This window comes from Microtus pennsylvanicus, chromosome 7 (genome assembly GCF_037038515.1).
Source record: "Microtus pennsylvanicus isolate mMicPen1 chromosome 7, mMicPen1.hap1, whole genome shotgun sequence".
Lineage (NCBI taxonomy): Eukaryota > Metazoa > Chordata > Mammalia > Rodentia > Cricetidae > Microtus > Microtus pennsylvanicus.
Window position 1 is genome coordinate 25,255,564 of NC_134585.1, and position 25,666 is coordinate 25,281,229.

The 25,666-nt window shown below is 39.6% G+C and overlaps 1 protein-coding gene and 1 non-coding gene across 2 annotated transcripts in view; one reads left to right on the plus strand and one right to left on the minus strand.

The window, feature by feature from the left end:
* The window catches only part of Gcc2 (GRIP and coiled-coil domain containing 2), a 42,100-nt gene that overhangs the window by 15,307 nt on the left and 1,127 nt on the right, over positions 1 to 25,666 (minus strand). The window contains exons 3-15 of the mRNA XM_075980245.1: positions 25,292 to 25,376; positions 23,995 to 24,062; positions 16,073 to 16,177; positions 12,227 to 14,671; positions 11,143 to 11,215; positions 8,838 to 8,938; positions 8,661 to 8,759; positions 6,727 to 6,846; positions 6,036 to 6,200; positions 5,652 to 5,756; positions 4,847 to 5,009; positions 354 to 454; positions 190 to 267 (exon numbers count right to left, since the gene is read on the minus strand). Of these exons, the coding sequence (XP_075836360.1) occupies positions 190 to 267; positions 354 to 454; positions 4,847 to 5,009; positions 5,652 to 5,756; positions 6,036 to 6,200; positions 6,727 to 6,846; positions 8,661 to 8,759; positions 8,838 to 8,938; positions 11,143 to 11,215; positions 12,227 to 14,671; positions 16,073 to 16,177; positions 23,995 to 24,062; positions 25,292 to 25,376 (3,708 nt within the window). The remainder of the gene's footprint in view (positions 1 to 189; positions 268 to 353; positions 455 to 4,846; positions 5,010 to 5,651; positions 5,757 to 6,035; positions 6,201 to 6,726; positions 6,847 to 8,660; positions 8,760 to 8,837; positions 8,939 to 11,142; positions 11,216 to 12,226; positions 14,672 to 16,072; positions 16,178 to 23,994; positions 24,063 to 25,291; positions 25,377 to 25,666) is intronic.
* Positions 21,574 to 21,680, plus strand: LOC142855236 (U6 spliceosomal RNA). Its single transcript, XR_012911491.1, has one exon. It is a non-coding gene; the product is annotated as a U6 spliceosomal RNA (small nuclear RNA).

A 25,666-nucleotide genomic window follows, 5' to 3' on the forward strand; every position in this document is an offset into this window, starting at 1 on the left:
GTCCCTGGAACGGGGGCAGTGGGGGGTGGGTATATGGATGGCTGCGAGCCACCATGTGGGTGCTGGGAATTGGACCCGGATCCCCTCAAGAGCAGCCAGTGCCCTGAACTGCGAACCAGCTTTCTGGTTCATCTGCATGGCACTTTATTTCTACATGGAAAAAGCTTTTCAAAAATGTAAGACTCTTACTTTATAGACTTCTACTTGCTGTTGGCTTGCTTCCAGTTCACCCTTTAAAGACGCTTGAAGTAGTAGGTGATCACTTTCCTATAGAACAAGAATCTGGTTAAATTAAACAATAAAGTGAGTCAGAACTGTAAGTCATAAAATACGGTACTGAGAAATTAACATACTGCTTGCTTTGCATCTGCCAGCTCCTTTTTGGTTTTCACGAGCAGCTGCTTGATTTTGGTGGTTTTTTCCTCGTAGTGCTGTACTGAAGACTGCAGGGAAGCTAGCTCAGGAAGTAATGTCAGCAGAAAGAGACAAAACAGATTTTTACTAGTGAACATGACACACAAGTGACAATTTTTCTTCATATTAACTTACAAGAACCTCATTTTATCTCTTCCTGTAGGGTGTTTCAAACACATCTCACAATGCATTCCTATGTCCATCAGCCACTTCAAACACTTCCTAACACACAGCCAATCTTATTGCACCCTGACACGTTCATAAAAATGCAGCTCACCGGCTAGTTTTCCAATATAGTTTAAAACAGAACACGCTTAGGCTCCTTCATGTACACATGGTCTACGGCTGCATTAGCATGTCACACCGGTGTCCTGAGGAACCACCACATGGACAATGTAGCCTATAAAGCCAAAATAGTTACTACTTGGCCCATTATAAAAAAAATGTGTAAAGTTTCGATCTACTGGATTATTTTAAAGTAAATATGTCAATTGGTAAATACTTATGTATAGCTTAAGTAAAAGCATACTAATATTTAGTGTACATCTGGCAGTAATAATTTTTAAAAGCACTTCAAAAAATCTGGGTGTCCTTTAATCCCAGCACTCGGGAGGCAGAGGCAGGCGGATCTCTGTGAGTTCGAGACCAGCCTGGTCTACAGAGCTAGTTCCAGGACAGGCTCCAAAAGCCACAGAGAAACCCTGTCTCGAAAAACCAAAAAAAAAAAAAAAATCTGGGTGTAATAGTGCATGCCTATAATCCCAGCACTTGGGAGGCAGAGGCCAGCCTGTGCTACAAATTAAGTGTACGGCTAACCTAATGTATATGAGACCCTATCTCAAGAAAAAAATCCAAGACACAATATAAAAAGTGCCTCAAAGATACCGTGTATTTACAGTTGTACCACACAGAAGGCACATACGTGGGCGTCTGCTTTTGTGATAGCGAGTCAGAGGCAGTAACATTTTCGTGGGATGATTGTTAATAAAAAAGTGCTCACTAAGGCACAAATCAAACTATAATAAAGACAAAAACCAAGAGCAAATGACCCACGCCCAAAGGTTATATGAACTTAACACGAGTGAGGGAAGTTTCACAGGACAAGAAGCATTTAGCAGTAGGAGGATTCCATGGGAAGTCCAGAGTGGGCAGGAAAGGGTAAGTACAGAAAGGAGATGCACATCTGTGGTAAAGTCACAGGCAGAGAGACATGTACAGGGCTCCATCTGTGGAGAGTAACGAGTAAGCGCCATGCGGCTGCACCCTGCCCCTTTAGAACACCATGCGGCTTCCTTCTCTACCGTGACTCTTTACCCCACCCTTCCATGATCTGCACGGCTATCGCAGCAATTTCCCCAGCTTCTGATCACGTTTCTGTCTTTCTTCTGGTTTCTAGCAAGCTTTCTGACACGTAGGAAGCCCCTCAGGGAGTGACCTTTTATCTGATGTTACTGTGTGGTTTTACCTTAGCGGCACCTTTTATATTGCCTCCTCTTCATTTACATATCTAAAGTATTCACATGACTTATGGAAATTCTGCATCTGGTCATGAGGGAGTAACAGGGTCCAGACTTAAACTTGATCATAAACAATTAAGCAACTGACTAACAGCACCTTTCCCACCCAGACATCTGAAGAATGAATAGTGAAGGAGGAGATGGTAAATAAAGGTGAGCAGTGCTTCCTGTCCTGGCTCTGTGCGCGGGAGCAACTTGTAGAACATGACACAGGAGTGGGAATCTGAAGCAGCTATAGGTCCTGCTATGTGGAGGCCCAAAAATGTGAGCCTACTTCCACCTTGTCAGAGTTTTAGCTTGTTCAAAGTTGTTAACAATTGGGGCTACACATCCTCACCTAAGGTGTGGTTGCTTGGTCTTTTTGTCCACTAAGATGGTCCATATAGGTATATCCACTCCACCCTGACCAATGGTCAGGGGTTCAAGCATACTTCTGTTCCTTCTTTTGAAATAGAAGGTGTGACCTTGGGAGTGGCTGCCTTCAGGATACTTGGTCTAGAGTGGGTTCACTGCCTACAGAACAGAATGCTAAGGACTTGCTGTCTCAAAGTAACTGTTCTAGTTGTCCTTTGTGTCATGTTAAAGCAGTCTTTTGTCTTCTTCCCCCTGTTGTATTGGGGGTATAAAAGTGTATGGAAAATTAACTGCAGACAAGTTTCAATATTCACTGGAATTCCCTCCTGGTACTATCCTTTGCTTTCTGTTTTATTATTTTCACTTGTGCCTTCGTTCTCTTTAGTATTATATTTTCTAATCCCACGCCCTACCTGGTAAACGGTATCTTTGTCAAGGGAAAGAACAGATGTCACACAGGGCGGTGACTACCCTCGAGCTACCAGGCAGCGTGAAGAAACCCTTGTGAATGTACAGGGATTCGGGAGGAGACTATGCCACACAATTAGGAGAAGAGAAATGCACAGAAACAGACCCACATTTTATAGAAATGATTAGCAAGCAAAGACATTAAACGGGTATTAAAGATATCTAAAATTTAAAGGGAAATATTAACATAACAGAAAATTTAAACAAATGAACCAAACAGAACTTCTAGAGATAAAATGGCATTTGATATCTAATGTGAAATGGGATTAGATACATAGCACCTAATCATATGGATCAGTGACTATGAAGACACAGTGATAGAAACTTCCAGAAACTCCATTCCAGAAATTCACTACTTAAAGGTAATCCATGATAAACTCAAAATGTAAACTAAAAATCTAAATTACCAAAATCAAAGTACAGCAAATTTGTAAAAGGGATACAGTGATCAAAAAAAAAATAATTTTTAAAAAAGAAGAAAAAGGGGGCTGGAGAGATGGCTCAGCAGTTAAGAGCACTGCCTGCTCTTCCAAAGCTCCTGAGTTCAATTCCCAGAAACCACATGCTGGCTCACAACCATCTGTAATGAGATCTGGTGCCCTCTTCTGGCCTGCAGGCATACATGCAGACAGAATACTGAGAATACTGTACACATAATAAATTAAAAAAAAAAGAAGAAGAAGAAGAAAAAGAAGAGAACAAGACAAGGACCATTCCAAGGTCCAGATTTCGTAGGCAATCATTCTAAAAATGGCTCAAACATTTCAACAGCAGAGACTTAGTTTGAAAGAAAAAGTAAGGCCCAATTATAATGCTATTTAAAAGGTCATGGGAGTTGGAGCAATGCTCAGGGGTTACACTACTGTCCTTTCAGAGGACTGTAGCTGCGTTCACAACTGCCTGTAACTCCAGTCTCCAGGGGATCTGACTCCTCTGGCCACTGTGGGCACCTACACTCTCATGCTTATATCTATACAGAGCAGGCAGGCAGACAGACAGACAGATACACACATATACAATTAAAAATCAATCATCTATGTAAAATATAGAAGAACACATAAGGGATTTAGGTTAGTCTCTGGGTTCAATCACCACCAGGGATTATGACAGAGAGCATACCACAAGAGCTAAATGTAAAGTCACGTTGGTTAGAAGTCAAATATAAATTACAACCAAAAGAAGGCTAGAATAGTGTAAGTATTAGTAAATACGGCGGCTAGAAAAGGACAGTCACTCAAGAGTGATCATTAGGAACATGTAACAATTCTAAGTGTGAATGCAGCCAACACTGGAGTTTCTAAATAAATGAAACAAAAAAGTGACAGAACTGAGAAGAGAAAAAGAGGTCACAATTGTGGTTTGAGATTTAAACATAGCTCTCTCAATACATAGTAGAAGAGAGAAAAATCACTGTGACTTGAAAATGACCCGAATCTCTCCACCAACTGACAAGACCTAATTGATGTCCAACAACTAGTACACAATAACATTCTTGTCGAGCACACAAAGGAAAGTCACTGAGAGACATCACACGGCAGGCCAAATCCAAAACTCAACACTGGAAAGGGACTAGAAACCACAAAGTACTGTAACTGCAAGGGACTTAAATTGGAACATGATAATATTTGAGAAGAAGCCCTCATAGTTAGAAAGTAAACAACACATTTCTAGGTGACTGGAGGGGCCAAAGGAGCAGTCACTATGCTATTAATCTCTTTTTTTTTCGAGACAGGGTTTCTCTGTGGCTTTGGAGCCTGTCCTGGAACTAGCTCTGTAGACCAGGCTGGTCTCGAACTCACAGAGATCCGCCTGCCTCTGACTCCCGAGTGCTGGGATTAAAGGCGTGCGCCACCACTGCCCAGATGATTGTTAACCTCTTAATGGTAAATGGCTTGACCTGTCTATAGTCTTTAATAATTTGAACATTGTTAGTCACATTTGCTGGGTTTGTATGAATGACTGGGTGTGGTAGTGCAAACCTTTGATCCCAATACTCAGGAGGCAGAGGCAGGCAGATTTTTGTGACTTAGTTCTAGGACAGCCAGGACTACACTGAGACTCTATTAAAAAAAAAAAAGAATTGTTTTACTCACTCATTTCTTCTTGTAGCGTTTCTTGTTTCTGTTTTTGAATTTTTATTTCTTGCTCCAAATCTTCTATCTTACTGTCTTTATTTGTTAACTTCTGATTTAATTCTTTCGTCAAACGTTCGTAATCTGCTATTTCCATGTTCATCAATGTGGTTTGTTGGGCATCCTGCACATTATAAAAGACTTATATATTAGTACGACAGTTAACCTGTGGAACTGCTAAAATCATAACATAAGAAAAAGTAGGTTTTATTTCTGTAGTACAGACACAATGTAAGAAACAAGGAACTAAGAAGCTCCATAGTTTGTAGCTCTAATTTTATCAAGTATTCTCTAGAAGTTCAAAACTCAACTTTTCGAACTCTATTTTTTTTGGATTAACTTTAATTAATCATAATTAGTAGTAATTCTAGTCTTATGGAGTTCTCATTTATGATATTAATATTTTAGGTAATACCTTTTACAGAATACTCTTTGAAAAAGTAGTGAGAAATTAATCCAAAGTAAATTTTAAGCTTTGAAATTAATTAAATCTTCATGTTTTATACTGCAATCACACATGAGCCTAGATTCTTCTGAACAGACAACTGTTTCAATTTACTGAGGCTAAGGATTTATAAAGGATTATTTTAGTATTATAACCAATAGTTAAAATATTTTTCCCGTGTGTGGAACTGCAACAGTATGAGCCATGTAGTTCTATAAACATCTCTCTGTTTCTGAGGTGCTGGGAATCAAACCCAGGGCTTCAGGCACGCTAGGCAGGCACTTTGCCACTGAGTGCTCTCTCTGGAGACTAGTTTTGTACCTTTTTAACCAGCTCCAGTTCTTGCATGGTTTTCTGAAGCTGCTTCTTTTCTTTTTCGATTTGGAGCTGGAGTTCTTCAAGCTCCTTTACAGCACTGGCATGTTCCTAAAATTAAATAATCCACAACAGAACCAACATTTGTTAGGAGGTATAAAGTACACACCATGCACAAACACACAAGATGTTTTGTAATGTCTCAAAACTTTAAAACCTGTATGCCCAGAAAAAATATAGCTTAGGACAGATTCTATAACGTAGAGTTGGCGTACATTAAGAAATTAACTAGGGTATATGCATAAATTACTCAGCAAGACTCTTCATTCAAGTAGTATGTGATTAAAATGCCACTGTATATATGGGAACAAATCTCAGGGCTATTCTTACCTTTATTTTCTGTTCTTTCTGATGTTTTTCAGCTTCCAGTTCTTTATCTACTATTCCTTTGGCTTTCTGGACTTCCAAAATCTGTACTTCTAATAACTTAGCATTAGACTGCAGAGTCTCAATACGAGCCAGGAGATCCTCGTTGTCTGAATTTAGCTTTTCACACTAGAATACAAATGATTCATTACTGTGAGCACACAACTTACATAGATGAAATGCTTAATGAGAACATTAGCACAGTATGAAAAGTGATTTCACAATCGACCCCACAGAATTACTCTTAAATCAAGAATTAAGATTAAAAAACAATACTGCTGATATTGACCTGGCGAACCTTGCAAGCCAGAAAGCTTCTAAGCCTTCCATAGTGCGAACAGAGTGAATAGCAAAAAACAAAACAACAATAAAAAACCCAAACCCAAATCCTGGTGGGCTGAGGCTAACTGGAGTCTTCCCGCTCATGCACACGGTGCCGTGCTCCTAAAATTAACACTGACAAGAGCCCCCACAAGTCAACAGTGAGAAAGGGCCAAGCCAAACAGGGTGTGCTAGCTGTTTAAATTCCAAATTCTTCTCCAAACTCAGAAAAATGCAAGAGAAAGAATTTTTGCTTCTGACTATAGTTTAACTTTCTATGCAAGAGAAAAATGAAATTAAAATGCATTTGCTATAATTTGCTTATCGAAATTACCTGACAAGTTGAATTTCTTAATTGTTTGGTAAGGTCTTCTATTTGATGTTCAAAATTATTAGCACGTTCTTTTTCCACATCCAGCTGTTCTGACTGCTTATCATATTCTATCAAAAGATTCTTCAATAAAGACAAGGTTTAGCTTTAAGTTACGAAGCATCCACTAGGTGAGAACACAACTTGATGCCTTTAGGGCACATTTGAGATTCTTAAAATACTGAAAGTAAAACTAGCACTTGGCAATATATAAAAGATTAGCACTCTTAATATATACAGTCTTATAACTTCATTAAAAACACATTTAAAATTTAAATATGAGCTTATTCATCTATCATGGGTCAGTTACATTAGGACTTTGCCTTTCCCCCCCCGAGACAGGGTTTCTCAGCATAGCCAGGATTTTGCTTTTTTATACTTTACAGTTCCAAAATCTACTATTTTTTCCAGAACTAAACTAGGTCTAAGTTTAATCTTTCAATTTTTTTAACTTGCAAATTCAAAAATTGCTCTTAAGTTCAGAAAAAGTACTTGGTAGCAGAAGTCAGTAAAGGGCTGACGGTTTTATTTTAGATATTAGAAAATGTTTCATACATACAGATTTTATTTTGATGTGAGAATGTAATAAGGACTGGATGGATTATATTTTTCTCAAATATCTAATTCTTTCTTCATTTATTTCTGTTTGCAACTCTGTGTGATATATAATAACTCAGTTGGCAAATGAACAGAATGGGAACAACTGGCAAGATTCCCATTCTGTTACATTACTAGTCTCCTAACACTGTAAGGCTGTGGCCTTGAGTCTCTGTGCTTCAGCCTGAGAAATACGCGTGTGAGACAGGCAAGTGTTTGGAAGACAGTCTGTAATATGTGTTGGAATCTCTATACCTTTGGTTAATCTGTCCGAGTCTGACATTAGAATTCTACTGTTTATCCTCTTTCCCTAGTCACTGTTCTATACAGCAACTATATTCTGTCCTGTCTACCTGTTACTGCTACCAGAATTTAAGACTAAGAGGACAAGAATTTAGGAAACTCTGTTGGTCTACCAGGTTGACATCAACTATCCAGAATTGGGAATTTAGCCCTTGTACATAAATACTGTTGAATAAGGATATGAAGAAATGCAATATTTACTTTGCATTTAGTGATTTTACTAGATTTGAAACATCTAACTTAAAAGAGTCTCATGTTATTAAACAAGTATATTACCTCCAAGTAATTATGTGCCCGCCTACTTTTCTGATAGATCTACCTAGAGTTTTAGATATAGTCACTTAGCCATGAAAATATTAAATCACGATAGCCATCTTTTTCTTACATTTAATTCAAGGAAATCCCCAAATAGACTTTACTTTTAAAAAGCAAGAATTTAAAGGCACTATTTAAAGGCTAACTTTGCCAGGTGTGGAAGCACATGCCTTTCGTTCCAGCACTTGGGAGGCAGGTGGATTTCTGTGAGTTTTAGGCCAGCCAGGGCTACATAGAAATGAAACTTATGCACCGGCAATGTGGAAACATGCATGGGCAAACTGTATATGCTGGTTCTGTTGAACTCGTCCATATTGGGTTTCATGGTCTAAGTTAATGAGAATGACTGATGAGGTCTCTTCCTCAAGAGGGCACCAGATCTCATTACAGATGGTTGTGAGCTACCATGTAGTTGCTGGGAATTGAACTCAGGACCTTTGGAAGAGCAGGTAGTGAGCCTGCTCTTGAGCCCAGGGACTACATAGTGAAGCCCTATCTAAAAAAAACAAAAACCAGATACAATCAAAGACTAACCCTTTATGTATACTATACAAAAACAAATAACAGGGATATTTCTATCTTACTAACTAACTAAAAAAAAACAATATATTTTATGTACAAGTTTTACAATTCTAGTATGTCTATTACTTATGAATAAAGCCTGTTATTACAGTAAATTTTACCTTATAGTTTTCTGCTCCTTGGATGAACTCCTTCATAGAAGAAGACAGGCGGTCCTTTTCTGACCGGACAGATTCAAGTTCTTCTTTTAGTGTCTGGGCCTGTTGTGAACACAGTGAGTGTTTTTTGTGCATAGGACAACACAGGATTCTGAAATCTTAGGCTGTATGCTGGCTTACCTCTTTCCTGTTAGAATCCAGTTCTTTCTTTGCTTTCACAGCAACTAGTTTTATCTTACTTATTTTCTCATCCTTGTCTTTGGATTCTTTTTCCAGACTTTCTAAAACAGAAAATGAAAGGACCGTATATGAAGTTAAAAGGAAAAACCAGTGAAATTATTTAGCTTAACTCCAGAAATGATGTTTTTTGGACACAGAATTTGCAGCTTGAACTTAACATCATGTAGCTAGAACTTTTCTTATTTTTGTTAAGAGAAACCTTTATTATTCATTAGCCATGTGAGGTAAATTATGTCAAACTTTAAATATCTGTTAATGGTTCATTTTTAAAAAGTCATTTTTTTAAGTACCTAGGAATTGAAGTTCTTACGACTCTTAACGCTGAGTATGAGAAGATTGTAGATGCTTTGTAAATCAGGACAAGTAGGAAAGATGTAAGGCACAGAGAAGTAACCATGCACAGCCCTCCTCTAGGCCAAGTCTGTAAACCTCTCCCCCTTCACCCTATTTGGCTGCCTCGTCTAGCTAAACTCGAGTGTAGGATATTACTTTTGTTATCTTTTCTTAACTCACGAGTTCTGCTCAGGCCCATTAGTCTGGGAGCACCCATGTACAGTGAACTATGTAGTAAAGGTCACTGTCACACTTTCTCAAGAGGGCGTCAGATCTCATTGCAGATGGCTGTGAGTCACCATGTGGTTGCTGGGAACTGAACTCAGGACCTATGGAAGAGCAGGCAATGCTCTTAACCACTGAGCCACCTCTCCAGCCCCGCTATTACACTTTCATGTTTCATATACTTTTTCTGCTCCTGTTCAAGCATCAGAAGAGCAATTCCTTCTTTCTAGTGGATTTATTTTTCCCAACAGTTTATAAATGTAACAAGAATATATCTTCAATTTGCTCTTCTTACAGAGCAAAACCCTTCAAAGAGTTGCCTGCATATAATCTCAAGTTTCTCTTCCCTATTTTTTTCTAGAAGCCCATTACAAGCAAGTCTTGGCACGGCACACTGTGTGCTAACTCAATGGATACCTGTCAGGACTCATGGTATCAACAGCCTGGCTGAAGGTTTGGCCATATGTGTCACTTGCACATAACTTAATTTGCATTTTTGTTCAATGATTCCCTACCTACTACTAGCTGCTCCTTCTCAATCTCCTTGGTTGCTTATCTTTTTTCTTTTTTGTTTTTTCGAGACAGGGTTTCTGTGTTTAACAGCTCTGGTTGTCTTGGAACTCACTCTGTAGACCAGGCTGGCCTCGAACTCATAGAGATCCACCTGCCTTTGCCTCCTGAGTGATGGATTAAAGGTGTACGCAGATACCACCCTGCTCCTTGTCTTTTTTCTATATTGCCTTGGGGAGCTCACCCTTTGCCCTTTTAATTCCGTAATTTGACAATGCATTTTCTACCTTTAGGCTAATTATCCCAAGTCCAGATTTATGCGATAACTCACTTGAAATGGTATTTAAATTTAGTCTAAAATTGAGCATCCTACTTCACTTCAACCATCTTTGACAGAAAACAAGGAATCATTCTGAACTCTTTTCCATTCTCCTTTCTCCAACCTAATTGGGCATTAAACTGAAACATCATGGATACATCACACAACACTTGTTGAGTCTATTTCTTCAGCTTTTAACAGGAACAGAGCTAGTTCACGAAGTTACTAATAGGGACAAATGGATACACGGGAAGGCTCAACTCATCTGTACACTGCACTAGTGAGTTTATAAAAGATTAGCCATCTCCTCGGGAACTTTCTGGTGCTCCCTGATGTCATAAAATATCAATAGGCAAGCACTTGTCTTCCTTTTGCTACAATACTTTTTCTTCTTGCATCACACCCCTCATTCCTCAAGACCCAATAGAAGTGATTTTTCTTAAAACAGGCAGCTTCCTATGATATCAGCATTGCCTCCTATTCATACCTAACACCAAAGTTAACTTCTTGTTAATGAGTTCTTTGAGCATACTGTCTGGACCTCGCTTGCCTTGCTTTTCCCATTATATAGAACAGCTGGGAATTCAAAATGTCTAAGTGGGTAAAAGAAAATCCAAAAATAATTCACAGAATCAATTATGAACAGAGTTAAAACAGCATTTTTTTTGATTAAATGACAGAAAGTGACATTTGAAGGAAAAGGCAAACAGACGGTAGAGCACAAGTGGTGAATGAAAAGGCAGCTTATGACTGTGTATCTAATAACTCATTAACTGGAACTGTATTTCTCGATCTATCTTGCCGCTAGTAAGATATCTGTTTAATTAATGGTGACAATATATATAAAACCATAGTTACCTATTTTTTCTTCCAGCTCTTTTACCAATGAGAGTTGATCATTTTTTACAGAAGGCGATTTCTCTAAGGAATCCTGGATTTTATAGGGAAAAAACAAAAAACAAAAAACCCCTAAACCAGAATTCATTTAATTCCCCACAATAAAATTGTCATCATTTTAATCACAAGAAAATCTGTACTAAGAGAAACCATATAAATACCGATTTGGCTATTTTTGTTTTCTATTGATAGGGCAGGTAATACTAACTTTATTGTGTATGGCCTTTGCTAAAATAATACCAAAGTCAAGATGTATAATCGGACACACGCCAAATACATATGTAATAAAGAAATGACTACACAGTCATCGCTTATCACAATTTCATAATTTCTAAGAGAACTTGAAATGTTTAACTAAAACCAAATACCCCTATAGCTCATTTTCTTTTTTTTTTTTTAAATGTTTATTTATTTATTATGTATACAATATTGTGTCTGTGTGTGTGTGTGTGCAGGCCAGAAGAGGGCACCAGACCTCATTACAGATGGTTGTGAGCCACCATGTGGTTGCCGGGAATTGAACTCAGGACCTTTGGAAGAGCAGGCAATGCTCTTAACCACTGAGCCATCTCTCCAGCCCTATAGCTCATTTTCTTGATAAAAATTCTTTAAAAGAGAAAAACACTGTCTGTGTCCTAAGGGCAATTCTGACATTTTGTAGATGAGTCTTTTGATCACTAGTCACGTGTGCTTGAGATACACCACATCAGAGTGTATCTTGCCAGAACCATCACCTGAGATTAAATGCTAAGGGCTGGAGAGATGGCTCAGAGGTTAAGAGCATTGATTGTTCTTCCAGAGGTCCTGAGTTCAATTCCCAGCAACCACATGGTGGCTCACAGCCATCTGTAATGAAATCTGGTGCCCTCTTCTGGCCTGCAGGCACACATGCAGACAGAACACTGTAAACAAAATAAAGTATTTTTTAAAAAAATGCTAAAACGTTCTGATTTCAGACTGTAAGAATGTTAATGCATATATTTTCCATAACCTGTGACCAGAGCTAAGAATTTATTCAAATCAATAAAACTCAAAATAGTGGTACCTTCAGCAGTATCAACTCTGCTCTCACATCTTGCAGTTCAGATTCTCTTTGTTCAAGCAACAGCTTTAGGTTTTCGTGTTCTATTACAAGAGACTTTTCATTATGGACTTCATTTTTGCTGTGTAATGTCTGACATAATTCTTCAACTTGAGCTATAAGACTCTGATTTTCAAGGCTCGTTTTTTCATTAGCATTCTTCATTTCTAAAAGATCAAGTTGCAGGGCCTCTTTTGTTGATGTGGCTTCTTCTAATTCTTTCCTTAAGAGAATTTTCTCCTGCTCAGAGTCTCTAAGCAAAGCCCTAAGTTCTTCGCACTGAGCTGCACTCTCTTCTTGAAGGCACTTAATCTTTCCTTCTAATTCTAACACTCGCTCATCGTACCGAGAGACCAAGTCATGTCTTTCTTCCTTCATTTTTGCTAAGGATTCACCCAGAGCTTGTAGAACTTTTACAACATCTTCCTCTTCATTCTCTTCTAAAATGTTTGGCCCCATTTGTTTAAGATAGTCAGATAACTGAGTTTTGACAAATGACTTCTGAACTTGTTCATTTTCAAATACTTTATTTAAGTTATCTCGCTCTTCAACCATTAACTGGAGTTTCTCTTCTAATTCAGCAACATGCTCTTTAATGGCAAAATCTTTTTGAGACTGAAGAGTTTCCAAATCTTTACTCAACTGGACATTTTCAGAATGTAGTCTATTATTTTCCTCATACAGAGACTTGATTTTAGATGACAATGCTTCTTGGTCTTCAGTCATAGTTTTTATTTGAACCATAACGCTTTGGTCATTTTGACTCTTTTCTCTTAATACTGCATCGAGTTTCCCCGTTAATTCATCTACTCTTTGTCTCAGTTCACTGTTGTGCTGGCTGGTTTGCTCTACCTCTTCCTTGAGTTCTACAGTCAATCTCTGTTCCCTTTCCCATTTCTGATGGAGATCATCTATCTCTTCATGGCAAGTTTTCATTTTACTTATAAAATCATCTTTTTCTTCAGCAAGAGAACTTAGTTTTGCTTCTAATTCTTGTAACATGGTATCTTTTTGACCAAGACTGGCTAAGTACAGGCTATTGTCTGCCTTAAGGCTGTTTACGGTACTTTCAAGTTCAGGTACTAATTCTTGTTGAGATAATAACTTTTCATTCTCTCGTTGGAGGCGATTTACAGTTTCAAGAAGAGCATCTTTTTCATTAAAAGCCGTTCTCAGCTTCTGCTGAAGCTCATGAACATCAGATGCCTGCTGTTGCTTCATTGTTTCAAACTCTTGACTTATTTTTCCAGCAGATTCTCCGAGCTCTGTTTGTAAAATTTCCATCATCTCTCGCAAACTCTCATAATTTAGGATTGCTTCTTGCTTTTCGTGTTGTAGATTTTCACACTGTTCCTTAAGACCCTGTATTTCAAACATTAATGCTAATTTTTCTTTTTCTGAACCTGACATAAATGCCTCACTGAGTTCAGAGACTTCCTTCTGATGGAGTTCCTGAAGACGCTGTATTTCTTTATTATGATGTTCCACAGCACAGCAAAGCTGTCTGTTCAAATCTTCTTGCTCACATTTTAATTTTTCTACTACATAGCCCTGTTCTTCTTTAGCCAGCAACAGTTCATTAATTTTAAACTCCAAGTCTTCTCGTTCATGGAAAAACTCATCTTTTATATGTTGGGCCTCCATTTCAAGTTTTAACTTGAGATTATTCATATAAGTCACCTCATCTTTTAAGATACTATGTTGAGATTCCAGTTCTCTTAAAGACTCTTCCAACTGTCTGACTTTATCATATACTGTCTGTTCTGCAAAGGGATCTTCTTGTAAGGGCACAGAGCAGTTTTGGTTCTCCTGGCTTGCATCTGAGGTGCCATCATTTACACTCTCCGATTCACGTTGGCATTTCTCCTGATTGCTCTCAGTTCCCTCACACTGCTGCCCTCTGCTATCTTTTAGCTTATTTATTTCCGCTTCATGTTCTTTAGCTGATGCTTCCATTTGAGACATCAGCTCGTTAAGTTCCTCTTTGTGTGCAGCTCTCAGCTGCACAATCTCTTCTCGAAAAGTATTAATATCTTTTTGGTATTGCTGAGTGTTCTCCTCAATGACTTTTTGGAGATGAATAATCTCTTGCTTCTTTTCATCATTGGTAGCTTCTAACTGCTTTTGTAGACAGAAAATCTGTTCCTCAAATCCTGCTGTAAGGTTCTGAATCTCTTCCTGTAGTTGTTTAACATTATCTTCAGAGTCACTCCGAGATTTAAGCTGTTCTAAAAGCTCTAATTGTTTATTTACTGCTTCCTCCAGTTCTTTTTGTAAGCTGGCTTTGTCTTTACTGTGCTCTGAATGCGCTGTTGTCAATTCATTCTTCAAACTTTCTATTTCATTTACATTGTTTCTATGTGACTGCTCAAACTCTTTGTGTGTATCTTCCAGTTTAGTTACCGAATCCTATTACAAAAAATAAGCACAAATAAGTCATCAAAGATTAAAGAAATCTCTGTCTTCATAAAAGAGTTAACTAGATGGGAAAAGAGATGAACAGAATATACCTAGAGAAATATGATACTGAGATTTCAAGAATTTTGTCTAGGATTTGCCTTACTTAAGTAGAACTACTATCATCAACATAAAATCTATTACTTAAAGTAATAACTAACAACTAGGAAATCTCTGTACTTGACTATCATTTTAAAGGTAATACATTATGTAAGTTAAAGGACTTCAATTTAAAGCTTCTGACCAGATTAATAAGAGACATTTTAGAGAAAATAAGTTTAAACTTTACAAACAAGAAAGTAAAAATGTGCTATTAACTATCCTAAAACTAAACAGATAATAGTATTTAGAGTTGTGAAAAACTCAAAATCTTAATTAAGACTTTTATTAAAGAATGGCATGGCTATAAGAAAGATTAAGTGGTGGAAAAAGTAAAATGTTAATCTATCTCTGTATAACTGCACGCTTTTAATGTTGTTAGCTGGACTGGGACTTGAATCCAGGGCCTCAACGTACAGGCAAAACCTCTACTACTGGGCTATATCCCTACACCTCATTTCATTTTTTGACATAGAGTCTTTATTTTTGTTTGCTTGTTTTTCAAGACAGGGTTTCTCTGTAGCTTTGGAGTCTGTCCTTTAATTCCCTCTGTAGACCAGGCTGGTCTCTAACTCACAGAGATCTGCTTTTCTCTGCCTCCTGAGTGCTGGGATTAAAGGTGTGCACCACCACCGCCTGGCTTCACAGAATCTTATAAAGCTGTTCAAGCCTTGAATTCGTACTGTAGCCTAGACTGGCCCTGAACTTGTGAACCTCATACCCTTAGCCTCCTGAGTAGCTGGAATTATTGGCCTGTGCTTTCAGAGCTGATTCTTTCATTTGTGATAAAGGGTAAGATTGGATTAGGTGCACTTTAAAAACACTAACTTATTTATTGTGTGCCAATGATGTGGGTGTGCACGTGCCATGACATGTGTGTGTGTGTGTGTGTGTATGGAGGTTATACACGTGCGTGGAGGTTATAGATAACCTGTAGGAGTCAATTTTCTCTTTCCATCATGCAGACTGAGGGCAGGTCACCAAGCTTGGAGGCAAGTACCTCTATCTGCTGAGCCATCTTACTGGCTCATTTTATTAGAGACGATGCCTTGCTAAGTATCTCAGGCTGCACTTGACCTTGACAAGTGCTGATGCTACACCTATTCTGCCAAGTGCTGATGTGTGTTCCCACGCTAGACTGGATTACATGCTTAAGATACCATTCAGCCGTAAAATTCATGAACATTTAGTTTAAGTTAACAAAAAACAAAAATAAAGACAAACAAACAGAAAAACCCACATTAAATATCTTACCTCAAGCTCTTGCTTCATTCTCATGTTTTCCTTTTTCAGACACAGACACTGTTGTTCTGTCTCTGCTTTTTCCAGAAGAAGAGCATCCAGGCGCTCAGTGAGTACCTGTTTTTGGAATGACATGATTTGTTTGCCTGAGGCTAAAAAATATAGTGTTTTGCTCTCTGTTCCCCCAGACCCAATCTAGTCTTAACCCCAGCTGTGCAGCAGAACACTTGTGGTGGCTTTCCCTGCCCCCTCCTCCTGTACATCCCACAGATCTTCCCCTTCTAACCTTCTTCCCCCCACCTGCTGCTCTGTCCCAGACCCCAACCCCAGCAGGCATCCCCTGCTAACCCAGGGGAGGCTCCTCTCAGGGCAGCAAGTAGGCTGAGGACTGAGCTACACCTATTCTGCTTCTCCTGAGACTCCCCCTCCCCTTCCCAGCTCTGTAGCAGGAAACCTGCTGAGGTCTCCCTTTCCTCTCTGACCTAAGCCCAAAGGATTACAAAGACGTTCTCCTCCAACCTTCTTTCCCCAATTATCCCAGTACCCTAGCCTCCAATACCAGCAGGCACTCCCTGTGAACACACCCGCTAAACAGGTCAGTAGCATTAACAGTAAAAATGGCCATCCTACCCAAAAACACTCTATAGACTCAATAAAATCCCCATCAAAATTCCAAAACAATTCTTTACAGACCTCAAAAGAAGAACACTCAACTTCATATGGAGAAATAATAAAAACAGGATAGCTAATACAATACTGAACAATAAAGGAACTGCTGGAGGTCTCACCATTCCTGATTTCACATTGTACTACAAAGCTACAGTCATGAAAGCAGACACATTGATCAATGGAATAGAATTGAAGATCCAGACATAAAGTCACATGCCTATGGACACCTGGTTTTTGATAAAGAAGCCAGAAATACACACTGGAAAAAAAGAAAGCATTTCCAACAAATGGTGCTGGTCAAACTAGATGTCTGCATGTAGAAGAATACAAATAGATCCACATCCATCACCCTGCACAAAACTCAAGTTCAAGGAGATCAAAGACCTCAACATAAAACCAGATACACTGAACCTGATAGAAAAGAAAGTGGGAAATAGTCTTGAACCCATTGACACAGGAGACAACTTCTTGAGCAGAGCACGGATAGCTCAGGCACTAAGACCAACAATTAATAAATGGAACCTCGTGAAACTGAAAAGCACCTGTAGGGCAAAGGACACATCACTAGGACAAAACAGCAGCCTACAGAATGGGAAAAGATCTTCACCAACTCCACATCCAACTGAGGAGTAATATCCACAATATATAAAGAACTCAAGAACCTAGATATCAAGAAAACAAATAATCCGATTTAAAATGGGGTGAAGATCTCAACAGAGGAAGCCAAATGGCTGTGAAACACTTAAAGAAATATCCTTAGCCATCAGGGAAATGCAAATCAAAAGGACTCTGAGAGTCCATGTTACACCTGTCAGAATGGCTAAGATCAAAAACACAAGTGACAGCTCGCGCTGGTGAGGATGTGCAACAAGGGGAACACTCCATTGCTGGTGGGAGCACAAACTTGTACAGCCACCATGGAAATCAGCATGGCAGTTCCTTAGAAAAGTGGGAACTGAGCTACCTCAAGACCCAGCTATACCCATCTTGGGCATATACCCAAAGAATGATCAATCATACCACAAGGATATTTATTCAACTATGTTCATTATGGTTTTATTCATAATACCCAGAAATTGGAAACAACCAAGATGTCCCTCAACCAAAGAATGGATAAAGAAAACATGGTACATTTACACAATGGAGTATTACTCAGCAGTTAAAACAAATGACATCATGAAATTTGCAGGCCAATAGATGGAACTAGAAAAAAAATCATCCTGAGATAACCCATTCAGAAAGAAAAATATGGTAAGTATTCACTTCTAAGTATATATTAGCCACGAAGTAAATAAGAACCAAGCTAAAATCTGTTGTTTTTTTTCTTTATTATTTTTTTAAATATTTATTTATTTATTATGTATGTAATATTCTGTCTGTGTGTATGCCTGCAGGCCAGCAGAGGGCACCAGACCCCATTACTGATGGTTGTGAGCCACCATGTGGTTGCTGGGAATTGAACTCAGGATCTTTGGAAGAGCAGGCAATGCTCTTAACCTCTGAGCCATCTCTCCAGCCCCCCAAGCTAAAATCTGTAGACACAGAAAGGTTAGGCAAAGAGAAGGCTCTAAGGGAAACACATGGATCTCCCAGGCGGGGGAATAGAATCGATTTTACAGGCAGACTAGGTGCAGGTGGGGACAGGGGCAGACAGGAGCCCCATGAGGGCTGGGTTAGGAGGGAGAGTTGGGATGGGGTGAGTGTAGGGAGACAGCCGCAATTCCAGGGTATTTGGGGGGTGGTGTGGAATCATAGTGCAGAAGAAACGTCCTGTAATTTATGAAGGTGATCCCATGAGGACTCCTAGTAATGGGGATATGAAAGCTCAACTGGACATCTCTTGTAGCCAGGATGGGACTGGATTGTGTTCAATTAAATTGTTAGCCAAGGGGTCCCACGGAAATCCCCAAACAACCGGCTATTGCTAAGACAAAGGGTTGTTCTCCACAAACTGACAGTGGGCCCCACAGCCGATGACAAAACCCATACAACTCACTGAACATGGAGAAGTCAAGCTGGTCCCCAATAGTGTCTCCCCTGCATCAGGAAGGTACTCTGCAAGCTAGGGAAAGAGAAGCCTGGACACCAACCCAGCCACAAAGCCTTTGACCTACAATCTGTGATCCCTACAAAGTATGCTAGGGTGATTGATGGTGGACAGAACTTGTGGGAGTAACCAACCGACATCTGATTTGACTTAAGGCCCATTCCACAGGCAGGAAACCACATTCAACACTTCTTGGGTAAGCAAGAACCAGAGACTAGATACCTAGGATAAAACCAAACACTACTGTTTTTTCAAAAAAAAAAAAAAAAAAAAGAAAGAAAGAAACAAAAACCAATAAAATGATTTCTAATGATATTCTGCTATATTTCATAGATCACTGCCTTATCCAGTCATCATCAAAGAGGCTTCCAGCAGCAGCAGATGGGAACAGATACAGAGACCCAGAGTCAGCTATTATGCAGAGAAAGAGTCTAAATGGTAGGTTTCCTTTAAGTCCCTCCCCTCAGAGCTCAAGGAGTCCTGTGGAGGAGGCAGAAAGACTGGAAGAGCCAGAAGGGATGGAGGACATCAGGAGAACACAGTCCTCTGAATCAACTAGGCAAGGTGCGTGAGCACATGGAGACTGAAGCAGCGAGCACAGCCTACATGGATCCGCACCAGTCCTTTGAGGACATACTATAGCTACTGGCTTAGTACTGCTATGGGACTCCTGACTCTGAGCACAAGTGGGTCTCTGATTCTTGGGATTCCTTCCCTCCTGCTGGGTTGCTGTTTCCAACTATGAGAAGACTGCTTTTGCTTTCTCTTACTATACTTTTATTTTGTCGCATTTGGTTGTTACTTCTTGAAGCCTATTCTTTCCTATGAAAGACAGAAAGGGAGTGGATCTAGAGGGGAGGGAGGGTGTGAGTGGGAACTGGGAGGAGTAGAGAGAGAGAAAATTATTGTATGAGAAAAGGACCTATTTTCAATAAAAGAAAAAACAACAACAGGGGCTGGAGAGATGGCTCAGAGGTTAAGAGAACTGACTTTCCTTCCAGAGGTTCTGAGTTCAATTCCCAGCAACCACATGGTGGCTCACAACCATCTGTAATTAGATCTGGTGCCCTCTGCTGGCTTGTAGGCACACATGCAACCAGAACACTGTATACATAATAAATAAACAAATCTTTAAAAAAAAAAAAAGAAAGAAAAAGAAAAACAACAACAAAAATGGAAACAAGCCTTGATCCACTACAACTGTGACAAATAAATCTATGGTTTATAAACAACAGCAGCAACAACAAAATAATGTCTGGACCACATGTATAACTGTCTCCCTACCCTTTCCAAGCTATGTTAAATGGAAATCTAAGATTCAAAAAGGTAGAAACATTAAAGCAAAGGAAAAAAGATGTCAGGGACCTAAGGCTTTTCAACAGACTTTTGGAAAACAAAGTGACGGAAGATAAACTAAGAGAGACAACACTCTAGCAGGGCTTCTGCAGGGAGGCGTACATTAGAACCTGCAGTCTGGAGACAGAGATTGCAGAAACTGGCCACACTAGGGGCTAAGGGCGCAGCTCAGTAGCTGAGTTCTGTTACCTACCATGAGTGGGCCTGGGTTTCATTTCTAGCATTGTGGAGACAAAAAAACAAGCCAAACATCTAGCAAATTAGGAGTAAAGCTAGTATCAAGGGAAGTGTAATGTGTGGGTCTCAATGATTGAGGATTGGAGGCTATGCAGGCTCAGGGACTAAGAGGACACAACGTTCTTGCACAGGACCTGAGTTAGGCACAACAGCTTTCCTGTGGAGACGTTCACAACCACCCAAAACTCCAGCTCCATGGATCTAACACACTCCTTTGGCCTGTCTGGGCACTTGCATTCACACACACACACACACACACACACACACACACACAATTTAAAAAGTCTTTAAAAACACTGTGGTTCCTACTATAGACCAGCGGTTCTCAACCTTCCTAATGCTGTGACCCTTTAAAACAGTTCCTCATGCTGTAGAGACCCACAACCATAAAACTCTTTCTGTAGCTACTTCACAACTGTAATTTTGCTGTTATGAATCTTAATGTAAACATCTGATATACAAGATATCTGATATTCAAACCCTCTGAAAGGGTCCTTCAACTTCCAAAGGGGCCGAGACCCACAGGTTGAAAACTACTGCTATAGCGACACACCCTGTCCCAAACAAATAGAGACTGGCCGACAGTCTGCAGAGTGCGCAGGTGAAAGAACAGGCAGGAAATAACCTTGTTTTCCCTCTTAAAAGACAGACTGACAGCACAGGTACGATGGCAGAGGTCCTTACTCCCAGCCCTGGCTATGCACAGGCAGGTGGGTTTCTGTGTTTGAGGCCAGCCTGATGCATAGAGTGAGTGCCAGGTCAGCCAAGGCTGCACAGAGAAACCCTGTCTTGAAAACCTCTTTAGACAGATTTATCTTCTTTAGAAAATCTGTGGGATGGCAAATCAATGAAATGGAAACCAGATCAACAAGTCAAGTCAGTTCTTCAAGACAGGGTTTCTCTGTGGCTTTAGAGCCTGTCCTGGAACTAGCTCTGTAGACCAAGCTAGCCTTGAACCACAGAGATCCGCCTGCCTCTGCCTCCCGAGTGCTGGCATGGATAAAAATTCCTAGAAAAACACAGCTTTACTTACTCAAGAAACGTTATGAAACAGAATACTGCTTATTAATGAAAACAGTAGACTAATAAAAATAGAAGGCATGAACATAAGGTAAGTTTTCAAGGAACAGAGAATTATCTCAGTTACACATGAACTTGTCCAGACAAAAAGCAAAAAGTAACTTCTAAGATAGTCTACAAAATCGTGCTCGCTTTGGCAGCACATATACTAAAACTGGAACGATATAGGGAAGATTAGCATGGCCCCTGTGCAAGGATGACACGCAAATTCGTGAAACATTAAAAAAAAAAGATAGACTACAAAATCAGCAAGATGCAAAACCAACTAAAGTAATTTACGGAAAGAGCAAATTAAAGATCCATTTTACTACCAATCCTTATGCTTCTAATCAGGATAACATCTACTCTGGAAACTGTGACAGGAATATCTCTTGAGGCAGGAGCTCAAGGCTGGCCTAGGCAAAAAGATGAGCTCCCATTCAGCACACATCCCTCCAATACATATAAGAAAAGGACTGTAATTGCTAACATAAATTTCAATATTGTAATGGAAAAATAAAAGCAAAGTTATTTCTAGATAAAGTGAATCGTAGCTTATGAAAGATCTAAGAAATAAATATTTAAAAAAGGAAAATCTTTTACAGATTTTATGAGCGTTTACAGAACAAACAAACAAACAGGACCTATAGGTAATTAGGACCTACTGAGAATGTCACAGAAGTAGCTACATATAAGATTAATATGTAAAGCAGTTCTATTTTAGATATGAGCAGCAAGCATTTAAAAAACATAAATCAAGAGACCCAGCTCTCTCTTTGCACTGATCCCTCAGCCTTTCCTTCTAACCCATCTCCATTCCTTTGTGTCAGCTGCCAATCCCCAGACAAACTTCGTATCAGGGACCCAGTGGCCATACTAGGCTGTGAATCAGGGAGTTGTTTCTCATTATTCTTCCGGTCTTCCATTACCCTCTGTCAAGACTTACTTAATTCTGAGTACTGTAGCAGTCTGCTTGTAGAAGCCCTGCCTACAACCCCAACTCCATGAACTGGGGACTCTACCTCTTAGTGGGGACCCAGGGTCCCACTAACCCCTTTAACTCCGTCTCTCCAGACACCTTCGTACTGTCTACCAGAGACACCAGAGCTACCACACTTGCCTAAGATCCAGAGACAGCAACAGCAACCAAAGAATGGAACACCCACCCAACAAAGACAAGACCAGATATCAACACCAAGAAATACCTCAAACGTCACTTGAATGAAATAATAAAAACAGTTCAAGACATGAAAGTAGCCAGTTGTGGCGGCGCACACTGGTAGGATTTGCCGAAGGAGGCAGAGGCAGGAGGATCACGAGTTCGAGGCCAGCGTGGGCTACACATTGAGGGGTGGGGGGGCGCACGCCTTTAATCCCAGCACTTGGGAGGCAGAGGCAGACGGATCTCTGTGAGTTCAAGACCAGCCTGGTCTACAAGAGCTAGTTCCAGGACAGGCTCCAAAACCACAGAGAAACCCTGTCTCGAAAAACCAAAAAAAAAAAAAAAAAAAAGACATGAAAGTAGAAATAGAATCACTAGAAGAAAACCCAAACTGAAATAAAACTGGAAATAAAAATTTTAAGATGTCAAGCAAAACCCTCAGAGTTAAGCCTTACTGGTGTACAAAAGGAACTGTTAATCCAGAAAGGAAGTTTGACTAAGCAATCTAGCAAACAGGTGTGTAGCCTAAGGAAGCAGTGCCGGCATTTACAGGATCACTAAGTCCGGTTTCAGAACTGCAATAGACCGAGAAGACAGCCAGAGCGATTCCTTGCGGGAGACAGAAGGCTTCAGGAGGCAGGTGTGCCATGTGAATGTAGAGGGACACACTGAAGCTACATCCTGGAGCAGCGACAGGAGAAAGGAAACAGGAAACAACTCTAAAGTTACATGGTGCCAAATCTGGTGATGACACCGACCCACCAAGACATAGGGATCTGGCAAGCTGAGATTACAAGTAAAATGTTTCAAGATTTCCCTCCACCCTCACACACACACACACACTGCAGGTATCTGGAAGGGCAGCTATTAAATCTGGGTCAGTAGTTATTACTCAGTGGAATGGATCTAGTTGCACATCCTTGAAGTGCTACACCTGGCCAAATTTCCTGAGGAGGTCAGAGCAGGAAGCAATGCGCACAGTGAAGGAGGGCTATTGACTTTTTGACTGAAATGAGTCAACAGCCCTCTCTACCCCTTCATCATGAGTTAAAGAACTAAAAAGCTAAACCAAGGTCAACAAGGAAGTGAATGAACAAAAAGGAAGATGTTTCTAGCAGGCAGACAATCCTTAGGAGCCTTCGCCTCCGTACCTCTCTTGTGGTTTTTTTGTTTGTTGCTGTTGTTGTTGCTGTTGTTGTTGTTGTTTTGTTTTGTTTTTCATTACAGGGTTTCTCTATAGCTTTGGGGCCCATCCTGGAACTCCCTCTGTGGACCAGGCTGGCCTTGAACTCACAGAGATCTTCCTGCCTCTGCCTCCAGAGTGCTGGGATTAAAGGCATCCTCAAGGAACTTCTTATCTATTACTAGACATTTTCTACAAACAATCAAAAACTGTTTTATTACCTTAATAATATCATCAGTTCCTCCATCAACAGGTTTTGATTTGAGTTCTTCAATTTCTTTGTCTAATTCTAAATAAAAAAAGATTCAAAAATTAACAAAATAGTTACTACTAAACTGATAATGATATTCTAAGAAGAATCCCAAGCCTATAATTAGAATATATTTAAGAAGTCAATACTTGGAGGATTATTAACTCTATCCAAATAACAGTATTGCTTTCTTCTTGTTTCTCTCTTAATATGAAAATATTCTTTTGGAAGAGTATGGTCTAAGTATCCACCACGCTGCTTTCGTGCACATGAACGATTTTGTTTCATCTGAAACTGCATTCACTTCTTCCCTTCCTGTGTTTTCTTATTCATCCACATGTATATGGGGGTCTTGCTATGTTGTCCAGGCAGGCCTTGCAATCCTGGGCTCAACTGATACTTCTGCCTTAGCCTCTGGAGGCAGGGGACCAGGTATGTATACCACTTTGATTAACTACCCTGATAATTTTCCAGCATGTCTAGACATTCTGTTATTTTTGCTATTCATATTTTTTGTATAATCTTAAAGCAAGAATTAAATCTATCAAATACGTATATTGATCTGAGTATTTCATCAATACACCTCTATCTAGTTCTGGAGCTTAGGTCATCTTCTCAAATAGCTTACTTTCTTGATTACGAACTGGTCCAATTTCTAAACATAAATTTGGTCTTCTGTTCTGGTTAGAAAATAAACCTTGGCAGTTAAAAATTTTAAGTTAACGGGAATTCAAGTTACTAACTTGAATTCCTACTAACAAATTAATCAGTCATACTAAAAAGGGACACTAATATCATTTTTCTTTTGGAATTAAAAAAATAAAAGGCATCAAATAAGAAGTCAAGCAACTTCAGCATATGCATACACTTCAAATTTCCGCGAAAGTCTTGGGGGTTACACTTCAACATTTCAACTGAAAAACATAGTTTCGAAGAATCTACAATTAATATGAAGTAAAAAGGGTTTCATTTTACAATTAAAAACAATCCTCTCAGGCTGGAGAGATGGCTCACTGGTTAAGAGCACCGGCTCCCCTTCCAGAGGTCCTGAGTTCAATTCCTGGCAGCCACACGGTGGCTCCCAGTCATCTATAGTTAGAGCTAATGCCCTCTTCTGGCGTGCAGGCATAAATGCAGATGGAGCACTCATACATAAAATAAACAAATTAAAAAAATTATAACCCTCTCTCCCCTTATTTATTCAAAGGTAACTGTAAGGCAGGGCATATTGGTGTAATGAAAAAACCCTGTAATTTCAAACTCATTACCTGAACACCTTGCTTTGGCTTTCTGTAGTAGCATCATCTGCTTCTTGGCAAACTTGATGAGATCTTCTCTCGCCAATGTTTCCAGCTGAAAGATATTACTACATTACCGACTTTTATAACCCATGCTCCCAGTATGTCCCCCAAAAGAAACCCAATGTCTGCCACTTTCAACATTCAAACCAATCATAATTTTAAAATTAACAAATAACTTCAACAACTTTAAGTGATCAGATGAGTCAAAAAGCAAACAAAATCCCAGCTGGGATTAAAGGTGTGCGCCACTGCCGCCCGGCGCAGCATAAAACTCTTAAAGATACCATTAAGTTCTCCAAGTGTCCAAGTGGGGGGTTGAACCTAAAAGGTTTTAGAGCTGTA